General features: G+C 39.3%; 1 protein-coding gene across 1 annotated transcript in view; it reads left to right on the top strand.

The window, feature by feature from the left end:
• The window catches only part of TMEM26 (transmembrane protein 26), a 65,905-nt gene that overhangs the window by 7,808 nt on the left and 37,161 nt on the right, over positions 1-20,936 (top strand). Inside the window, exon 2 of the mRNA XM_004021390.5 lies at positions 16,025-16,103. Within this exon, the coding sequence (XP_004021439.1) occupies positions 16,025-16,103 (79 nt within the window). The remainder of the gene's footprint in view (positions 1-16,024; positions 16,104-20,936) is intronic.

Genomic DNA, 20,936 nt, shown 5'->3' with positions numbered 1-20,936 from the left:
AAGAAGACTCTTATGTTATCTTGAGTTAGCATTATGCTTTATTTTCAAGAAAAAGTCGTATTTTCTTATTTTGTTTCATGAGGGACTTGTTCAGTTCAATTTAGTCGCTGAGTCATGTCCAACTCTTTGTGACCCCATGGACTGCAGCGCGCCAGGCCTCCCTGTCCATCACCAACTCCCAGAGTTTACTCGAACTCATGTCCATTGAGTCGGTGATGCCATCCAACCATCTCATCCTCTGTCTTCCCCTTCCCCTTCCACCTTCAATCTTTCCCAGCATCAGGGTCTTCTCAAATGAGTCAGTTCTTCGCATGACGTGGCCAAAGTATTGGAGTTTCAGCTTCAGCATCAGTCCTTCCAATGAATATTCAGGACTGATTTCCTTTAGGATGGACTGGTTGGATCTCCTTGCAGCCCAAGGGACTCTCAAGAGTCTTCTCCAGCACCACAGTTCAAAAGCATCTGTTCTTTGGTGCTCAGCTTTCTTTATAGTCCAACTCTCATATCCATACATTATTACTGGAAAAACTAGAATTTTACCTAGATAGACCTTTGTTGGCAAAGTAATGTCTCTGCTTTTTAATATGCTGTCATGGTTGGTCATAACTTTTCTTCCAAGGAGTAAGCGTCTTTTAATTTCATGGCTACAGTCACCATCTCCAGTGATTTTGGAGCCCCCCAAATAAAAGAAGTCAGCCACTGTTTCCACTGTTTCCCCATCTATTTGCCATGAATGGTGGGACCAGATGCCATGATCTTCATTTTCTGAATGTTGAGCTTTAAGCCAACATTTTCACTCTCTTCTTTCACTTTCATCAAGAGGCTCTAGTTCTTCTTCACTTTCTGCCAGAAAGGTGGTATCATCTGCATATCTGAGGTTATTGATATTTCTCCCGGCAATCTTGATTCCAGCTTGTGCTTCACCCAGCCCAGCACTTCTCATGATTTACTCTGCATATGAGTTAAACAGGCAGGGTGACAATACACAGCCTTGACATACTCCTTTCTCTATTTGGAACCAATCTTTTGTTCCATGTCCAGTTCTAACTGTTGCTTCCTGAGCTGCATACAGGTTCTCAAGAGGCAGGTCAGGTGATCTTGTATTCCCACCTATTTCAGAATTTTCCACAGTTTGTGTGATCCACACTGTCAAAGGCTTTGGCATAGTCAATAAGCAGAAGTAGATGTTTTCTGGAACTCTCTTGCTTTTTTGATGATCCAACGGAAGTTGGCAATTTAATCTCTGGTTCCTCTGCCTTTTCTAAAAGCAGCTTGAACATCTGGAAGTTCATGGTTCATGTACAGTTGAAGACTGGCTTGGAGAATTTTGAGCATTACTTTTCTAGCATGTGAGATGAGTGCAATTGTGCAGTAGTTTGAGCATTCTTTGGCATTGCCTTTCTTTGGGATTGGAATAAAAACGGAAATTTTTCCAGTCCTGTGGCCACTGCTGAGTATTCCAAATTTGCTGCCATACTGAGTGCAGTACTTTCACAGCATCATCTTTAAAGTTTTGAAATAGCTCAACTGGAATTCCGTCACCTCCACTAGCTTTGTTCATAGGCCCACTTGACTTCGTAATCCAGGGTGTCTGACACTAGGTGAGTGATCATACCATCATGATTATTTGGGTAGTGACGATCTTTTTGGTATAGTTCTACTGTGTATTCTTGCCACCTCTTCTTAATATCTTCTGCTTCTGTTAGGTCCATACCATTTCTGTCCTATATTGAGCCCATCTTTGCATGAAATCTTCCCTTGGTAGCTCTAATTTTCTTGAAGAGATCACTAGTCTTTCCCATTCTATTGTTTTTCTCTATTTCTTTGCACTGATCACTGAGGAAGGCTTTCTTATCTCTCCTTGCTATTCTTTGGAACTCTGCATTCAAATAGGTATATCTTTCCTTTTCTCCTTTGCTTTTGCTTCTCTTCTTTTCACAGCTATTTGTAAGGCCTCCTCAGACAGCCATTTTGCCTTTTTGCATTTCTATTTCTTAGGGATGGTCTTGGTCACTGCCTCCTCTACAATGTCATGAACTTCCATCCATAGTTCATCAGGCACTCTGTTTATTATATCTAATCCCTTGAATCTATTTGTCGCTTCCACTGTATAATCATGAGTTTTGTTTTAGGTCATACCTGAATGGTCTAGCAGTTTTCCCTGTTTTCTTCAATCTAAGTCTGAATTTGGCAATAAGGAGTTTGTGATCTGAGCCATAGTCAACTCCCAGTCTTGCTTTAGCTAACTGTATATAGCTTCTCAATCTTTGGCTGCAAAGAATATAATCAGTCTGATTTGGGTGTTAACCATCTGGTGATGTCCATGTGTAGAGTCTTGTGTTGTTGGAAGACGGTGTTTGCTATGACCAGTGTGTTCTCTTGGCAAAACTCTATTAGCCTTTGCCTTGTTTCACTGTGCTCTCGAAGGCCAAATTTGCCTGTTACTCCAGGTATTTCTTGACTTCCTACTTTTGCATTCCAGTCCCCTATAATGAAAAGGACATATTTTGGGGGTGTTAGTTCCAGGTCTTATAGGTTTTCATAAATTGCTCAACTTCAGCTTCTTCAGCATTACTGGTTGGGGCATAGTCTTGGCTTACTGTGATATTGAATGGTTTGCCTTGGAAACAAACAGAGATCATTCTGTCATTTTTGAGATTTCATCCAAGAACTGCATTTCAGATTCTTTTGTTGACTATGATGGCTACTTCATTTCTTCAAAGGGATTTTTGCCCACACTCGTAGATATAATGGTCATCTGAGTTAAATTCACCCATTCCAGTCCATTTTAGTTTGTTGATTCTTAAAATGTCGATGATCACTCTTGCCATCTCCTGTTGACCACTTCCAATTTGCCTTGATTCATGGACCTAACATTTCCAGGTTTCTATGCTATATTGCTGTTTACAGCATCAGACTTTACTTCCATCACCAGTCATATCCACAACTGGGTGTTGTTGTTTCTTTGGCTCCATCCCTTCATTCTTTCTGGAGTTATTTCTCCACTGATCTCCAGTAGCATATTGGGCACCTACCGACCTGGGAAGTTCATCTTTCAGTGTCCTATTTTTTTGCCTTTTCATACTGTTCATAGGGTTCTCAAGCAAGAATACTGAAGTGGTTTGCCATTCCCTTGTCCAGTGGACCATGTTTTGTCAGAACTCTCCACCATGACCCATCCATCTTGGGTGGCCCTACACAGCATGGCTCAGTTTCATTGAGTTAGCAAGGCTGTGGTCCATGTGATCAGATTGGTTAGTTTTCTGTGATTGTGGTTTTCAGTCTGTCCGCCCCCTGATGGAGAATGATAAGAGACTTATGGAAACTTCCTGATAGGAGAGACTGACTGAGGGGGAAACTGAGGACTTGGGACTTGGGATCAAAACAATGATTTTGTCTACATTTAAAATGGGACTCCTAGGAAGCTGAACCACTGAATGCTACCCATGTTTTTCTCCACATACTATGTTCACCTGATATATTCAGAGCTGAAAGTTAAGGTTATAATACTTTATAATTACTTGTACTTATTTGGGAGAAAATCAAAGTGCAAATTAGTATGGGCAGCTCCCATGAGTCAGTGTGTGTGTGTGTGTATATATATATATAATTTAGAATTAGATATATATCTAAGGGCTTCCCTGGTGGCTCAAACAGTAAAGAATCTGCCTGCAATGCAGGAGACCCCAGTTTAATCCCTGGATGAAGAAGATCCCTGGAGAAGGAAATGGCAACCCACTCCAGTATTTTTACTGGGAAAATTTCATGAACAGAGGAGCTTGGCAGGGCACAGTCCACGGGCTTGCAAAGAGTCAGACCTGACTGAGGGAATAACACACGCATATATATCTAATATCTATCTAATTTTAAATTTCATGTATTTCTGCTTCTCATAGCAGCGGCATTATTATCCATACAGCATCAGGATACATCTGAATACCTTCACTTTTCCATCAAAGGAAGACTCACCTTTACTTCCAGGTTTATTTTCCCCATGTCAATGTCTCTCCCTATTTCAGAAATTCCTCTAAAATACTGATGTTATTGTGTCAGACCTGGGGTATATAAATCATTTTGCTAAAGAAAATCAGTGTTTTTTAATATAGGTTTTTGACATGCAGTTTTTTAAAAAAATGAACTTTCTTTCAAAGTCACAATAATGGTTATTAACAATTCACAACTATTAATATAAAATGCCAAGGTGGAGTTGATTTTATTTTCTCTGAATATAAACTTACCACCCATAGTTGTTCAGGAAAGGGGATTATATTTTATCTTTGGGCTGTCCAAGAGGTAGCTGGTGTAACACTGACTTAATGTTGTATGCTTATTAGAATAAAAAAGAGTAACCTTGGGAAAAAAAGAAGTCTTCTCGATGATGCATGCCCTTGCCAGCCCTCGTTGGGTCTTGTAGGGGTCCTTTGCTTATTATCTCCTTGACTCAGTTTCCTGTTCCACACACCTATTTTATTATTAGGAAAAGCCTCTTAATAAATTGGCTGTGCCATTTTCTGATAGTCTGTTAATAACGGGGATGAGGATGACTATGAAAGTGATGGTGATGCTGATCATGGAGTTGGTAACAGTTACTGAGATACTGAGTACTGATGATGCTCCAAGCCTGCTTTCTATCCATTATCTCATGTAATCCTCACAATGACCTGATGAATTCATTTTCATCTTTATTACCATTTTAAGATGAGGATGCTGCTGCATAGCAAGCCTAGATCACTTACCAAAGGTCACAACTAACAATAATAAATCATAAAAACAATCCTAGCATCTGTGAACCCTCACTTTTCCTGAGCCAGACTTTTGCATTGAATGGATTCCCTCATTCACTCCTCACAAAAGCCCTGGTGCTATTTCCTGCTTGTAAATGAGGAAGCCAAACTCAGAGAAGTACTCCCATGCCTCGACTGAGCTCCATCACCTAGTTGCTGTACTCTACATTCAGCCACCAAACTGGGTTTGCTGTGGACAGTACAACTGCAGACATTTTTGGGGTCAAGTATTCTCTTTGGTACAGAAAGGGTCAAAGTATTTTATCTGCTTCAAAATTGGGTAGGTAAATCCCAGGTGATTTACTAAATGAACACTAGAATGGTTTTGCTTCGAAGAGAATGTAGAAAATTTAAGGGACTTTCCTGGTGGTCCAGTGGCTAAGACTCTTCTGTGCTCCCAATGTAGGGGGGCCTGTGTTTAATCACTGGTCAGGTAACTAGATTCCTAAGAAGAGTTTGCATGCTCTGACTAAAGATCCCATATGCTGCAACTTAAGAAAGAAAGAAAGAAAAAAGATCCTGCATGCCACAAGTAAGACCCACATAGCCAAATAAATACATAAGTATTTTTTTAAAAAAGAAGAAAATTTTAGACTAGACACAGCCACAGCTCAGAACATCCCTTTAAAATCAAAGCAGATGCAAAAGAAGATAGAAAAGGGGAAAAATTCTAGACTGTTTTCATGGATCCTAAAGGGAACAACCAAACTCTTCCACAGAACAGAAATAAATACCACTGTCTTTTATAGAGTGAAATAAATTAAAGTTATACATAAATAACATCCATAATCCATTGAATCCCCGAGAGACCATTAAAATTCCTGTAGTCATTAGCACTTAAGTTTACTTGTTCATTAAACATTCATTTATTATACTAGGCACTATGATGGTGTTCTTGAGGGAGCATAAAACATATGCAGTTATATGAGGACAAGACAAAACAATACTCTGAGTACCAAATAATTTTTGACAAATTAAGTCCAAAAGAGCAGAAAGGCTGCAGAATAAAAATACAGTCTGTGCAATAGGCTTGTTAGACAGGGAAATTTTCTCAGGTATGTGCTTTAGGTCCTGGCCTTTAAAGTGGCTGGTGGTTTTACAAAAGTGCAGAGAAGAAAAGAGAGAAGGGCTTTTCAGGTTGAGGGAACGGTGGCGATAGGGTTTCAGCTGGAACCAGTTCATTTAGGAAGAGGTCATGATGTTCTCTGGATCAGAATTTTTATGAGAAAAAACAGTAATGCAGATCATAAAATCGATGCATATTTTGTCCCTATAGCTCATTTAGTCATTGTGAGGCATTTTCCTGAGCTTTGAATGTGAGCAACTTCAATTTTAATAGAGTTTGTTCTTGCCTTAGATATCCACTTGGAAACTTTTAAGTGAAATATATAATATTAATTTTGCTGGAGGTTGATATTATAGTTTGAGAATATTCCCTTATGAAAGAAAACATTTATGGTCTTCCCTGGTGGGCCAGTGGCTAAGCCTCCTCACTTCCAATGCAGGGAGGCTGAGTTTGATCCCTGGGTAAGGAACTAGATACCAGGTGACTCAACTAAGAGTTCCCATGGTGCAACTAAAGATCCCGTGTGCCACAACTAAAGATTTCACATGCCTCAATGAAGATGGAAGACCTCACATGCCACAACTAAGACTCAGCACACCCAAACAAACTTAAAAACAAATTTAAAAAGTCAGCAATAACAAATCATGAAAGCTCTAATTAAGAGTGCTAGTATTCACCTTCACAAGTATTCCCCTTTTTATAAAACCTAAATGTGGGCATTTTTCAAACGCTTGAAAATGCTGTTACAATAAGTATTCCTGACCAACTTGAAATCCTGTCTTTTTTGTTCTCATTATTAGTCTGTTGTTTTTTTTGCTCAGTTGTGTCTCTTTGCAACCCTATGGACTGTAGCCCACCAGGTTCTGTCCATGTGATTCTCCAGGCAAGAAAACTGGAGCGGGTTGTCATTCCCTTCTCCAAGGGGATCTTCCTGACCTGGGGATTGAACCCGCATCTACCGCATTCCAAGCAGATTTTTGACCATTTGAGCCACCTCCCCGCTAAAGATCATGGACAAAACAAACCCATCATGTGATCTTGGTACCTGTTGAAACATACACATTTCATATTCAGATGTCCATTTGTTGGGCATTCTCACCAGCTTATGGCCATTTGGTTGTGGCCTGTCTTCCTTCTGCCAAGTCCTTCCTCTCATGGGCAGACACAGGCAAAGGATTCTAGGAGGGAGGTGCAGATAAGAGGCTTCCTAGGCATCCGGGGGCTGTGTGCTCTGCAGGAGCACACGGTGCATTCTGAGGGGTGGCAGAGATAGATGGTAGCTGGAGGCCATCCTATCAGTTGCCCTCTCTCCCTGTGCTAACAGAGAGGCCTCCTGAGCAGCCCAGATGCAAACCCTGGCCCACTTCAAGAAACCAGTCTCCATGCAAGGAGGACAGTCCTTAAGTTGTTAGATAGGATTCAGGGGTGTATGAAAGGATATCTTGACCTAGCTTCTTAATTTCCATGAAAATAAACCTATTATTATAAAGTGCTCCAGAAATTTTGAGGACCCTTGAGGTGGTTTAACATGAGATTTTGAAATTTGGGTCTAGTATATCCTGACAATTCCACTCTGCTTTTGTAGAGTAGGAAATACTCAGAAGTGAAATACAAAATAAATGACGGTTCACCTCAGAGTAATTTTGGAACTTTATTTTGGCTTCATTTAAATATTATCTATCTTCAGATTTATGCATATAATTAGAAGATTAGAATCCTCATTGTATGCAGAGAGAAAAGCTATGCAGGGTATTGGGTGATATTATGGTTAATTTTCTTCTATTTACTTATTTCTATTGTTATACATTTCTAAAATGAACAAATGTTACTTTTTCAATATGAAAACAATAATACATATCATTTTGGGGAAGAGGAAAATGGAATTTTACTTCTAGACTAATGGTGAGTTGAAGTAAATATAATCCACTGCAGAGCTAAATTGCTCAATGTCATGACACGATCATTTTGTGAAAAACATTATGTCATGTTGAAATGACAACTTTGTAGGGTAAATAATATTTTATTTTTGGAAGAAGTGAACTGAAAATAAAACAATGAGTATAGTTCTTTAAGAGCTCAGAGTAGTGTCTAGCATGTAGCAAGACCTACAAACATATTAGTCAACAAGTAAGTATATAATAAATAAAGGAATATAAGGATGATGCGCCTGCTGTATATTTAGGGAGAACTGGCCTACTGGCTAAGGGCTGTGAATAAACAAACAAACGAAAATTTCTGTGGAGAAAAATTATCTTTAGGAAGGTAAATTTAGAAAAAATAGCTGACCAAAAGGGAAGCAATTTGGCATTAAAGTCTTAATGTTGGGCATATTCCGTATTGTGATAAGGGAACACTAATTAGAACTGTAATAAATCTGAGTTTCCAAGGGCAGATAGCTCATTCAGTTCAGTTCAGATCAGTTCAGTCACTCAGTCTTGTCTGATTCTTTGCAACCCCATGAATTGCAGCACGCCAGGCCTCCCTGTCCATCACCAACTCCCGGAGTTTACTCAAACTCACGTCCATCGAAGTCAGTGATGCCATCCAGCCATTTCATCCTCTGTTGTCCCCTTCTCCTCCTGCCCCCGTCCCAGCATCAGAGTCTTTTCCAATGAGTCAACTCTTCGCATGAGGTGGCCAAAGTACTGGAGTTTCAGCTTTAGCATCATTCCTTCCAAAGAACACCCAGGACTGATCTCCTTCAGAATGGACTGGTTGGATCTCCTTGTAGTCCCAGGGACTCTCAAGAGTCTTCTCCAACACCACAGTTCAAAAGCATCAATTCTTTGGTGTTCAGCTGTCTTCACAGTCCAACTTTCACATGCATACATGACTACTGGAAAAGCCATAGCCTTGACTAGACGGACCTTTGTTGGCAAAGTAATGTCTCTACTAGGGTAATAGCAAAATGTCCAAGGAGCAGTGGCTGTGTGGGTGCAGGAGGGCTGAGAGGAGCTATTCCACGTTCAAGGTCAGGAGGGGTGGTGGTGAGGAGATACCCCTCCTCCAAGGTAAGGAGCAGCGGCTGTGCTTTGCTGGAGCAGCCATGAAGAGATACCCCATGCCCTAGGTAAGAGAAACCCGAGTAAGAAGGTAGGTGTTGTGAGAGGGCATCAGAGGGTAGACACATTGAAACCATAATCACAGAAAACTAGTCAATCTAATCACATGGACCACAGCCATGTGGGGCCACCCAAGATGGGCGGGTCATGTTGGAGAGGTCTGACAGAATGTGGTGCACTGGAGAAGGGAATGGCAAACCACTTTAGTATTCTTGCCTTGAGAACTTCATGAATACTATGAAAAGGCAAAATGATAGGATACTGAAAGAGGAACTCCCCAGGTCGGTAGGTGCCCAATATGCTACTGGAGATCAGTGGAGAAAGAACTCCAGAAAGAATGAAGTGATGGAGCCAAAGCAAAAACAATACCCAGTTGTGGATATGACTGGTGATAGAAGCATATGCAAAAGCAGACATTACTTTGCTGACTAAGGTCCATCTAGTCAAGGCTATGGTTTTTCCAGTGGTCATGTATGGATGTGAGAGTTGGACTGTGAAGAAGGCTGAGTGCTGAAGAATTGATGCTTTTGAACTGTGGTGTTGGAGAAGACTCTTGAGTGTCCCTTGGACTGCAAGGAGATCCAACCAGTCCATTCTGAAGGAGATCAGTCCTGGGATTTCTTTGGAAGGAATGATGCTGAAGCTGAAACTCCAGTACTTTGGCCACCTCATGCAAAGAGTTGATTCATTGGAAAAGACTGATGCTGGGAGGGATTGGGGGCAGGAGGAGAAGGGGACGACAGAGGATGAGATGGCTGGATGGCATCACCAACTTGATGGACATGAGTTTGAGTAAACTCCCGGAGTTGGTGATGGACAAGGAGGCCTGGCGTGCTGCGATTCATGGGGTCACAAAGAGTCGGACATGACTGAGTGACTGAACTGATCTGAATAGCAATGTTTTAAAAGTATCCCACTTGGATGTATCTTAATCATTTATTCATATATTTATCAGTTTTTGTCAGTCTATGATTGGTGTAACCTATTTTTTATAAACAATCATCAAGAAACTTGATTTCACTTATTTCTGAGATGGCTAGACCCCTCTCTGATATTAGGGCTTATGGTTGGCATCTACTTATTTTCAATACAATTAAGACATGAAAACTAGAGTAAAATGATATGAAGCCCCTATGAAAGGGTATGCAGTTTGGTTCATTATACAGAAAAAGGTGGGATCAGGCTTAGTTTTTAATTTTTAAGATTCACATTCTCCTTGGTTCCAGAAATGAACTGCACTGACAATGCACTATCAGGAATATTGTAAACCTTCAAAATAATATGTAATGGCTAAATGTCACCTTGAAATATTAAATCCTGCATGGTAGAAAAAATATCAAATTCATCCAGGCACAGAATAATGTTTCCTTCAGGAAAACTTTTGATAAGAATCAATTTATGATATTTCAAAAGGAGATTTCCAGTCAGACCAGCAACAGAGTGTCAAGAAAGTCAGAACTGTAAATCAACTATGACCTTATGAGATCACTATTAATACTTGGGATGGACCATCACGTGCCAGGTACTGTGGAAGGAGCTGAGGACATGATGTGCAGATAGACACAGTCAGGTACAGTTCTTTGCTTATATCACTTAGAATTGCTGGGAGACAAGTGACCACAAACACACACACAGACACACACCCGTATGCACACATTTAAATGTTGAAATTCTTTTAACACCCATGGAATAAGAGTGAAGAGTGCTCTAGGATAAGCAGGAGGCCCAGTTGCACAAAGAGGCCCAACTGAAGCATGGAAAGACAAGGAAAGTTCTTCTGTGCAGTCCTATAGAGCTGATATGAACTTTGAAAAGGAGATGATAAGGTGAAAAGTGAGGGAGAGAGGTATTTCAAGGGGGAGAAATACATATGTGAAGGTTTGAGTTAGAAATCAACTTAGCTTCTTTCTCTTTTTTTAGTACAATATCAAGCCCATAACACTGTCTTCTCTACTCCTCATAACCATCCTATGAGGTTGATATAACCTCTTTCATAGACAAGGATCTTGAGTCTCAGAAAAAGTAATGAATTTCTAAAGATGAATGAATGGGAGAGGCAAGATTCAAATTTGGGTCTCTCAAGTTCATGAAATTTCTACTGCAGTGTAACAGTTCCTCAAGAGACACAACCTAGAAACTGTACCTGCTACCAGGCCTGCTGAAATATGAACAAAAGGTCCTTGTAGATGCTAGCAGCCGTCACCTGTTTAGCTTTCTCAGTCTTTCCTTTATTTATAAATTTAGTCATTCAAACATTTAAGCATTTGCTTAATAAGTATTAACTTTAAGCATTCATAAATAAACACTAATTCTTTAAGAGATGGGAATATCTGTCTCCTGAGAAACTTGTATGCAAGTCAAGAAGCAACAGTTAGAACTTAACATGGAAAAAAAATGACTGGTTCAAAATTGGGAAAGGAGTACAACAAGCTGTATATTGTCATTCTGCTTATTTAACTTATATGCAGAGTATATCATGCAAAATGCTGAGCTGGATGAGTTATAAGCTGGATTCAAGATTGCCAGGTAATTATCAACAACCTCAGATATGCAGATGACACCACTCTAATGACAGAAAACAAAGAGGAACTAAAGAGCCTCTTGATGAAGGTGAAAGAGGAGAGTGCAAAAAGCTGGCTTAAAATTCAACATTGAAAAAACTAAGGTCATGGCATCTGGTCCCATCACTTCATGGCAAATAGAAGGGGGAAAAGTTGAAGCAGTGACCTATTTTCTCTTCTTTGGGCTCAAAACTCACTGTGGAGGGTGACTGCAGCCATGAAATTATAAGACACTTGTTTCTTGGAAGGAAAGCTGTGACAAGCCTAGACAGCGTATTAAAAAGCAAAGACCTCACTTTACTAACAAATTGTGCATATAGTTAAAGCTATTGTCTTCCCAGTAGTCATGTACAGATGTGACAGTTAGACCATAAAGAAGTCTGAGTGTGAAAAATTGATGCTTTCGAACTGTGGTGCTGGAGAAGACTCGTGAGAGTCCCTTGGATAGTAAGGAGGTCAAACCAGTCAATCCTAAAGAAAATCAACCCTGACTATTCAATGGAAGGACTGATGCTGAAGCTGAAGCTTCAGTACTTTGGCCACCTGATGTTAAGAGCAGAGTCATTACAAAAGACTCTGATGCTGGGAAAGATTAATGGCAAAAGGAGAAGAGGGCAACAGAGGATGAGATGGTTGGAAAGCATCACTGGATTCAATGGACATGAACTTGGGCAAACTCTGGGAGATAGTGAGGGACAGGGAAGTATGGCGTGCTGCAGTCCTTGGATTTGCAAAGAGTCAGACATGACTTAGCGACTGAACAACAATGGAGATTTAAAAAGACAGCAGGGACTACTGAGGAGAGGAAAAGATGAAGGAGATGGAAGAGGGAAAGGACATAAATTAGAGACTCAGGATCTGCCGAATTGTATTATAAATGTACACAACAAGAAAACAGTGGAGAATGTGCTGGGTCACAAGAGAAATACAAGCTAAAATTAATTACTGCAGTGAATTCCTGTATTTCCAAATATAGGAAGGGTACTGATAGAGATATAAGAGCAGGGCTTTCTGAAACAAGTAGTCATAATTTGAAGGACATCTGCTCCAAAATCCACATCAGAACCGCTCTTCTCAGATGGACCAACCTGAAGGGATGAAAGAGCCCTTTGCTCTTAACAGGGACCCATGGTCCAATAAAACATATAGCTGAAATGTACCCTTCGTGTAAAAATGCAATGTATCTATACCTTTCAATGCTTTTCTAGATAACAGACTTTTATTTTCTCTATAATCAAAAAAAAAAAAAAAAATCAGTTGAACAACTACCATAGCCTGCTACTGGAGAGGGAGAGAGAGAGGAGCTAGGGGAGGAAGTTCCTAATTCCGAATTGCTATTAATCACTTTGTGAACTAGGCATTTCCTTGGTAATTCTACCTGGAAGCCTTTGGGAATTCCAGCAAATCCTCCTAGGTATAAGGTTAAGAGGGTCAGGAACAGGGGTGGGGGAGGAGGAAGACAATGGACTCACATGCTCTTGACTTGAATATGATTAATTCTCAGGCACTTAATGGGATTCCCACCCCCTTTCACAAACGTCAAATAGGTCTGACAACGAAGAGGGATGGAACAAGGGAAACTTTCCGAAACATTTTGTTTTGTTTCATTTTAAATACACAGCAGGTTGAAACTACTGAGTTGCTCAGCTTGATAGGATATGGTAGAGGAAAGGGAAGTAGAGATAAGATGAGGAAAGGAAAAGGCTTTGAATATGTATCTGATTAGGGAATTTTTAATCTTTGTAATAGGCAACAGAGAAAATCCTAGATTTTGAATGATTTTTAAAATACATAACTAGATTTCTAATTAGAGGAAACATGTTGAAACAGGATAGTCTTTTTTCCAATTGTAGAATAAATTTCATGCACAGAAGATGTTAAGGGTGATTGATTGTTTATTTTATTCTTGAACTCTTCCAAGAACTATGATATGTTCAGTATATAGTTTCCTTAGATTATTATTTTAACAGTATTGCCAGGCGAGTTAATCCTAAAATTAATCCTGAGAGAGTCAACAAAATTGCAGCCCAGCCAAATTTGACATATACAAAAAAAGATTTACAGAGTCCAACTGTTCCTCCAACCAGAATTCATATCCTTCCCTAATTTCACAAAGGAAATATTCTCTCCTGATGTTTCCGTTGATATGGGAGGTCAAAGAATTAAGTGTTCCTTTTCTTTCTAAAAGCATGTTTGACATGGCAGCCTTGGATATCTTTCTGCAGCCCAACCATTGTCTAAGTCAGATTCTAATAATATCATGACCCATAACCCTTTGTTTCAAATTAATTTCTGTAGGAAATTGATGGTAGGGTAATGTCTATTTAAATACTGATTTTTTTAAGAGTTGCTTTCACTTGCCCTTTCTCTTCCCAGAAGTTGAAAGGAGATATTAGTGACAAGGTTAATAGCCTTTAAACAGTCCATTCTAAATATTTTCCTCCATTTAGGTTTGTTCACTCCCTTTCTCTTCCCCCGGATTATAACCATATGATTTTAGTGGAATTTCATCTCAAATTCTGTTTTTGAGCAATTAACATTTCTATTTTTCAGGTCATCTTAAACCATCACATGAATGTACTAAAAGTATTTTAATAAAATTACACTGACTTACAGTTTTAAGATGATTTATAAAGCAAGAGTCCAATCTAAAATAAAATGCAATTGGAAGAAATAAGTTTGTAAAGTATGTAATTTTTATCTTAGTTCAAATTTTGAAGGATGTGTTTTCATTGCATGACATCCCATAATTATGTAACAGCTACTTGTTATAGAATGTATAACTCTGCCAGACAATGCTTTATAGAAAGTTCCAACATGGGTGGGAACCGTGCAAGTCCACTTATATGCATCTTATTTTCAATAAATACATACTACAGTACCATGGTTGGTTGAATCTGTGGATGTGGAACTGTGGATATAGAGGGTCGATCTCAGAGTTATATGTGGATTTTCAACCACACAGAGAGTCCTAATCTCCACGTTGTTCTAGGGTCAACTATATCATAAAAATTCCTGTGAGATAAATGTGACTGCTGTTGCCTCAAAATTCATACGTTGAAGCCCTAAGTCCCAGAGTAACTATATTTAGAGACAGAGCTCTTAGGAAGTCAGTAGAGTTATTTGAGGTCATAAGGATGGGGTCCTAATTCACTAAGACTGGTGGCTTCATAAGAAGAGAAGAGAGAAATCTGTTTCTCTTCTTGTGATGTGTGTGCGCTCAGGAAAGGCCATGTGAGTTCACAGTGGGAGGTGGCTCTCTAAAAACCAGGAAGAGAGCTCTTACTAAACCCCAACCATTCTGGAAGCCTGATTGTGAACTTCCAACCTCCAGAACTGTGAGAAAATAAATTTCTGTTGTTTAATCCACCCAGTCTATGGGTTTTGTTATGGCAGCCTGAGCCGACGAATACATGACTGTTCCCATTTTGTCGATTAGGAAGCAAACTGGGAGGTCAGTGGCAAAACTAACATTTAAATTTGATGTGTCCAGGTACAAATGAGAGTCCTCTCTATGGACTGCCCTCTGAATTTGAGTCTGAAAATAATTACTATAGATAGCCTTCAAAGAGATACCAAACCCGTCATCTGTGGTTTGTTTGTATACGCGTACCTTGGAGATATTGGACGTTCATTTCCATACCACTGAAATACAGAGAGTCACATGAATTTTCTGGTTTCCCAGTGCATTTAAAAGTATACTTACAATAGGCCATAGTCTACTGAGTGTGCATTGTGTCTGAAAAAACAATGAACAAAGCTTAATTAAACAATGCTTTATTGTTAAAAATTGCTAGCTATATCTGAGTCTTCAGTGAATCTTAGAAGTAACATCCAAGATTACTGATCACAGAGCACAATAATAATAAGAAAATTTGAAATATGTGACACAAAGACACAAAGTGAGCAAATGCTGTCGGAGAAATGGTACTAGCAAACTTGCTTCACGCAAGGTTGCTGCCAACCTTCAATTTGTAAAGAAAAACACAGTATCTATGAAGCTCAATAAAGCAAAGCACAATAAAATGAGGTGTGCCTGTATTTTTATTTTTCCTAGGTTTAGCAGAAACACACAAAGCCAGTTGATTCTGTTTAGTCTTATTCCTTATCATCTGATTTTTGTCTTCTAGCAGAATGTTATTTTTTGAGCTCTCAGAATTTCAGGTTAATGTTGAAAAATGTACGCAACCTTCCCGAAATTACAGTGTTCAGAAACCAAGATTTACTGTTGCCGTATTTGCTTTCATATTAAACACAAAATATCCAGTTTTGTGCCTGAGACTAATTGGCAGTGTCCCATTAAACCGTATTAAAATTAACATCAATTAATTGGATTAGAAATTCAGTGAGAATGACAGCTGCTAGTGCCTTTTACAGTTGCTTTGTTTCTCTATAATCCATATGGCACGAATCACATAATGCATTTTTCCCCTTTGAAATAAACACTTGAGATTAAAAGGTTTGACTCAGTGTGGTCAGGGTATGTGCACTTGTTTTCTTTCTTTTAAAAAAAATTATGAAAGCTGAACTATCTTTTTACCTCGTTCACAGGTTTTCACCAGCCATATTTTTATATCTGATTAGCATTGTTCCATCATTATGGCTTCTTGAAATGCACCATGAAACCCAGGTATGTACTTTTGGAGAGTTGAATACTCAGCAACAAACTACATTCCTATTATAATCCAATTTCTGTCAGAAATGCACTTTTCTAAGGAACTGGAGTTATCAAGAATTGACTAAGTAAGACCCTTCAGCAAAAAGGAAATGAATCCATGATCTGTCTAAACTAATAAAAGTGTCGCTTTCATTTAAGATTTAAGAGTATTCATTAATAATCTGGGTTAGAGATCTTGTTCCTAACACTTCCCCTCCAACATGCTACAGTTTACATGGGGGTATACAATTTTGGTTTTATCCCTTGCAGTTTCAGTGAGTTACTGCACTAAGAATGGGCAGGGCTCTGTATGACAGGCTGCTGTTCTTAGTCGCTCAGTCATGCTGCACTCTGTGACCCCATGGATCCTAGCCTGCCAGGCTCCTCTGTCTATGGAATTTTTCAGGCAAGAATACTGGAGTGAGTTGCCATTTCCAACTCCAGGGAATCTTCTGGACCCAGGGATTGAACCCATGTCTCTTGCATCTCCTGCACTGACAGGTGGATTCTTTACCACTGAGCCACCTGGGAAGCCCCATGACAGTATCTTAGAGTGAAGTGAATCAGAAAGAGAGGAAAAATATCATATATTAATGCATATATGTGGAATTTGGAAAAAACATTAGTATAGATGATCTTATTTACAAAGCAGAAATAGAGACACAGACAGAGAGAACAAACATGTGGATACCAAGGTAACGGAGGGTGGGTGGGATGAACTGGGAAATTGAGATTGTTGTATATACACTATTGTTACTATGTACAAAATAGATAACTAATGGATCACTAATGAGAACTTACTGTATAATTCAGGGAACCCTACTCAGTGCTCTGCTGCTGCTGCTGCTAAGTCGCTTCAGTCGTGTCCGACTTTGTGCAACCCCATAGACGGCAGCCCACCAGGCTCCCCCGTCCCTGGGATTTTCCAGGCAAGAACACTGGAGTGGGTTGCCATTTCCTTCTCCAGTGCATGAAAGTGAAAAGTGAAAGTGAAGTTGCTTAGTCATGTCCGACCCTCGGTGACCCAATGGACTGCAGCCTACCAGGCTCCTCAGTCCATGGGATTTTCTAGGCAAGAGTACTGAGGTGGGGTACCATTGCCTTCGGTAACCTAAATGGGAAAGGAATTCAAAAGAGCTGTATGTATATATATATATACATATAGCTGATTCACTTTGCTGTACAGTAGAAACTAATACCATATTGTAAAGCAACTATACTCCAATAAAAATTAAAAAAAAAAAAAGAATGGGCAAGGCTCAGTCATCTAGCATCCTATAAAATGACATTTTCCCCTTTGGTCCAGGGGTAAAGAATCCATCTGCAATGCAGGAGCTGCAGGAGACATAGGTTTGATCCCTGGGTTGGGAAGACCCCTGGAGGAAGGTATGACAATCCACCGCAGTATTCTTGCCTGGAGAATCCCATGGACAGAGGAGCCAGGTGGGCAATAGTTCATAGGGTCACAAAGAGTCAAACACGACTGAAGCAACTTAGCACACATGCAGAGGAACAACAAAAACAAAACTCCATCATCTGTGCCCTGCTATACAAACACTGTCAAACTCGGAAGGGCTATTTGAAATAGTCTGTTTTAAAATACAGGCTTTGCAGGTTATAGGAGATTCACTTCTGAGGTCCTAAGAGCTGTCTTAGTAAAATATGAATTTCATTCAAGTGCCCCAAAATAAGTGTAAAGGAGAGGAACCAGGGAACCCACGATCAGGAAGGGTAGGCTATATATATAAAGACCACACTGACCTAGAAAAGAAACAGTGGCTTCCAATATGAGTCCCTAATCTATAAATAGAGGCACTGACTTAATTTTTTAAATTTCTTTAATTGGAGGATAATTGCTTGACAATGTTGTGCTAGTTTATGTTGTACAACAAGATGAATAAACTATAAGTAGACATATCCAGAGAAGGCAATGGCGCCCCACTCCAGTACTCTTGCCTGCAAAATCCCATGGACAGAGGAGCCTGGAAGGCTGCAGTCCAGGGGGTCACTGAGGGTCGGACACGACTGAGCGACTGCACTTTCACTTTTTACTTTCATGCATTGGGGAAGGAAATGGCAACCCACTCCAGTGTTCTTGCCTGGAGAATCCCAGGGACGGGGGAGCCTGGTGCGCTGCCGTCTATGGGGTCACACAGAGTCGGACACGACTGAAGCGACTTAGCAGCAGCAGCAGCAGCAGCAGCAGCAGCAGCAGCAGCAGACTTATATCCTCTCCCTCCTGAACCTCCCTCCCATGCCTCTCCCCATCCCGCTCTAGAGAGAGGTGCTGATTTTTCAGTGAATTACTTCTTATATGGGCAACCCCAGGTAGCAGGATCTAGGCTGGATTCAGCCACTGATTGTCATCAATGCTCCTATGTGACACTGGAGTGGGGGCACTTAGTGCAGTCCATTGGACTGCAGCCTGGACTTCACATCTTCAGGGCTCAGGTTACAGGATTATGTTTTATAGATGAACTGTAGTTATGATGTAATAATGTTGTATCTTTACTGGTAAAATCTGTGAGATTGTCACAGATTTCTTTGCTATAGAAGGTCACTTTATAGCAAAGTTAAGCCTCTGATACATGTTTCAGATATTCAAACCTTATCTGGAAAATGCTTGCTCAACATTTTAGGCACACAGAGGGGAGTTTAGTTCTGTGGACTAGTTTTGTGGAATTCCACAAGCATGTACCAATAAGGTAGGCATGAAGAAGACATCTGTCTGCCTAAATCTCCTGTCTAAAGAATATTAATGTCAAAGGCTATCTCTATGTTTGTAGCAAAAGAATTTTTGTCACAGTAGATTGGTTGGTTCAAGTTACTACAGCTTTTAGGATATCAAGGGACTGTTTTAATTTCCTTACTGCTTACTACTTTCAGGGGTACGAGAATAAGCTCTGGTGACTTCAATCACTTTTTTTACATCCAATTCTATGACAAGGTTATCATCCACAATAACAATTCATTTCCCCAAATGCTTTTATAGTAGAAAGCTCTGCACAGTTAATTGATATACAGGTCAAATCCCATTACAACAAATAGCATGCAACCAAAAACTCTCTTTTTAATAAAATTAAAAAAAAAAAAAGATGTTTCAGCCCTGGGCAGTACCTCTCTAATTTTCACACTACAAAAAAAAATCGACCTTTAGTAGTAATGGATCTGACTCATTTTGACACTGAGAATTAAAATGAATGCCCAGATTGTGAATTGGGCAGGGTGGGCAGAGTTGGAAGTAGAAAAAAGAGAGAGAGAGATAAAAAAGTATTAGAATTGCATTTAAAGAAATAAAAAATGGCAGAATAAAGGAAGGTACGGAAATTCTTAGTCTATTCATGTAGGAAATCTTGGTTACGATAATAATCATATCATACATTTTCATATAGTTCTTTATTTCAAACTATTTTCAGATACTTTTTTCATTCATATACCCAGCAACTCCTTACGTTAGACATGGTATGTAGATTTCTATGTTAGAGAATAGGAACCAGAAACTCAGCAAGGTTAAGTAATTTTCCCAAGGCCACACAGCTAATCAACAGCAGTTCTAGGGTTTAGAACCTGGGTCTTAACCCCTAGTTCATTAAATCACACTGCCTTTTTCAATAATGTGTTTTATGTTTTATAGGAATTTGCATCAATATCATCTGAATGTTTCATGATTGAAAAGGATAATTTAATTTGCTTTCACATTTTCCATTTACTCTGCACCCTAAACATTCTAACCTATGACTTGGCATTCGAAAAACATCCTGACCCATTTCATGATAACATTTCTCTTAGATGCTCAATTCTGTACCTTCACTTCTGAATCTGACTGGGTACACATGAATGGAAAGAAAATGTTTGTGACAACAATTATGACCTTAACTCTTAGTCAAGTCTATTTATGAATTGGCACAGTTAAAGCAATGGAAATATTCTGGTCTTGAAGATGTCTGGTTTGAACCAAAGGAATGTTTTTGAAGCTTTTAAAGGTTTTCAGACATAGCCCATGAAAAAGTGACTTTTTGGCACCCAGATCATCCATGTAACTCACTTATATAATGCTGATTGTAAACAGTATTACCATAAAACCAATATAATTCAGGTTAGGTCTTAGGAGTTTGTTCTGTGCAATCCAATACAACTGCCACTTAAAATAAAGTTGCATCAATTTATAACAAACAGAATTCTAAGAATGAACAGGGACTTGGGTCTTTATACCATAATATGAGCTACAAAGCCATTTGCCATCATGTTATCTTATGCTGCAGTACAGATGACTTTAAAAAAAAAACAAAAAACAAGATGTCTATGGATTTTTAGTGAAAAACATATCAAGGTCACCACTTTTAATATACAATCTGCTTTCATGCCTGCCAAGAAGTGTTCAAATATGTTTCCTATTGAACATTAGGTTCTTAGAGTCACAGAGCTCCTACAATAAGGATTTGTTGCTTGGTTCAAAGATTTAATTTGTTATCTTCATTATCTTTTCTTGGAGCCTTAGCTATATATAAAAAATAAAAGTGTGCAAACAACTACATTTTTGCTCTTAGAGATATGGCACATGGCCATTTTTCTTAATTATTCTTGTCATTTCACCCATAATACTAGTTGTTGTTGCTGTTGTTTTTCCATCCATAACACTAGTTGTTTTGATGGAAGGGGAAAAAAATAGCTTCTTGACAGACTTTCCTTTCTACTTTTCCAAGTAGCTCATAGTATGATCAATGAAGTATCCAGAATTAATTAAGAAAAATATACTTCTCAGTGATAGCATAAAAAAAAAAATCTCTCTAAATCCAAATGTGTGAT

This window comes from Ovis aries, chromosome 25, assembly GCF_016772045.2.
Source record: "Ovis aries strain OAR_USU_Benz2616 breed Rambouillet chromosome 25, ARS-UI_Ramb_v3.0, whole genome shotgun sequence".
Classification (NCBI taxonomy): Eukaryota; Metazoa; Chordata; class Mammalia; order Artiodactyla; family Bovidae; genus Ovis; species Ovis aries.
The sequence above is the reverse complement of the archived record's forward strand: the minus strand, read 5'-3'. Positions and strand labels throughout refer to the sequence as shown.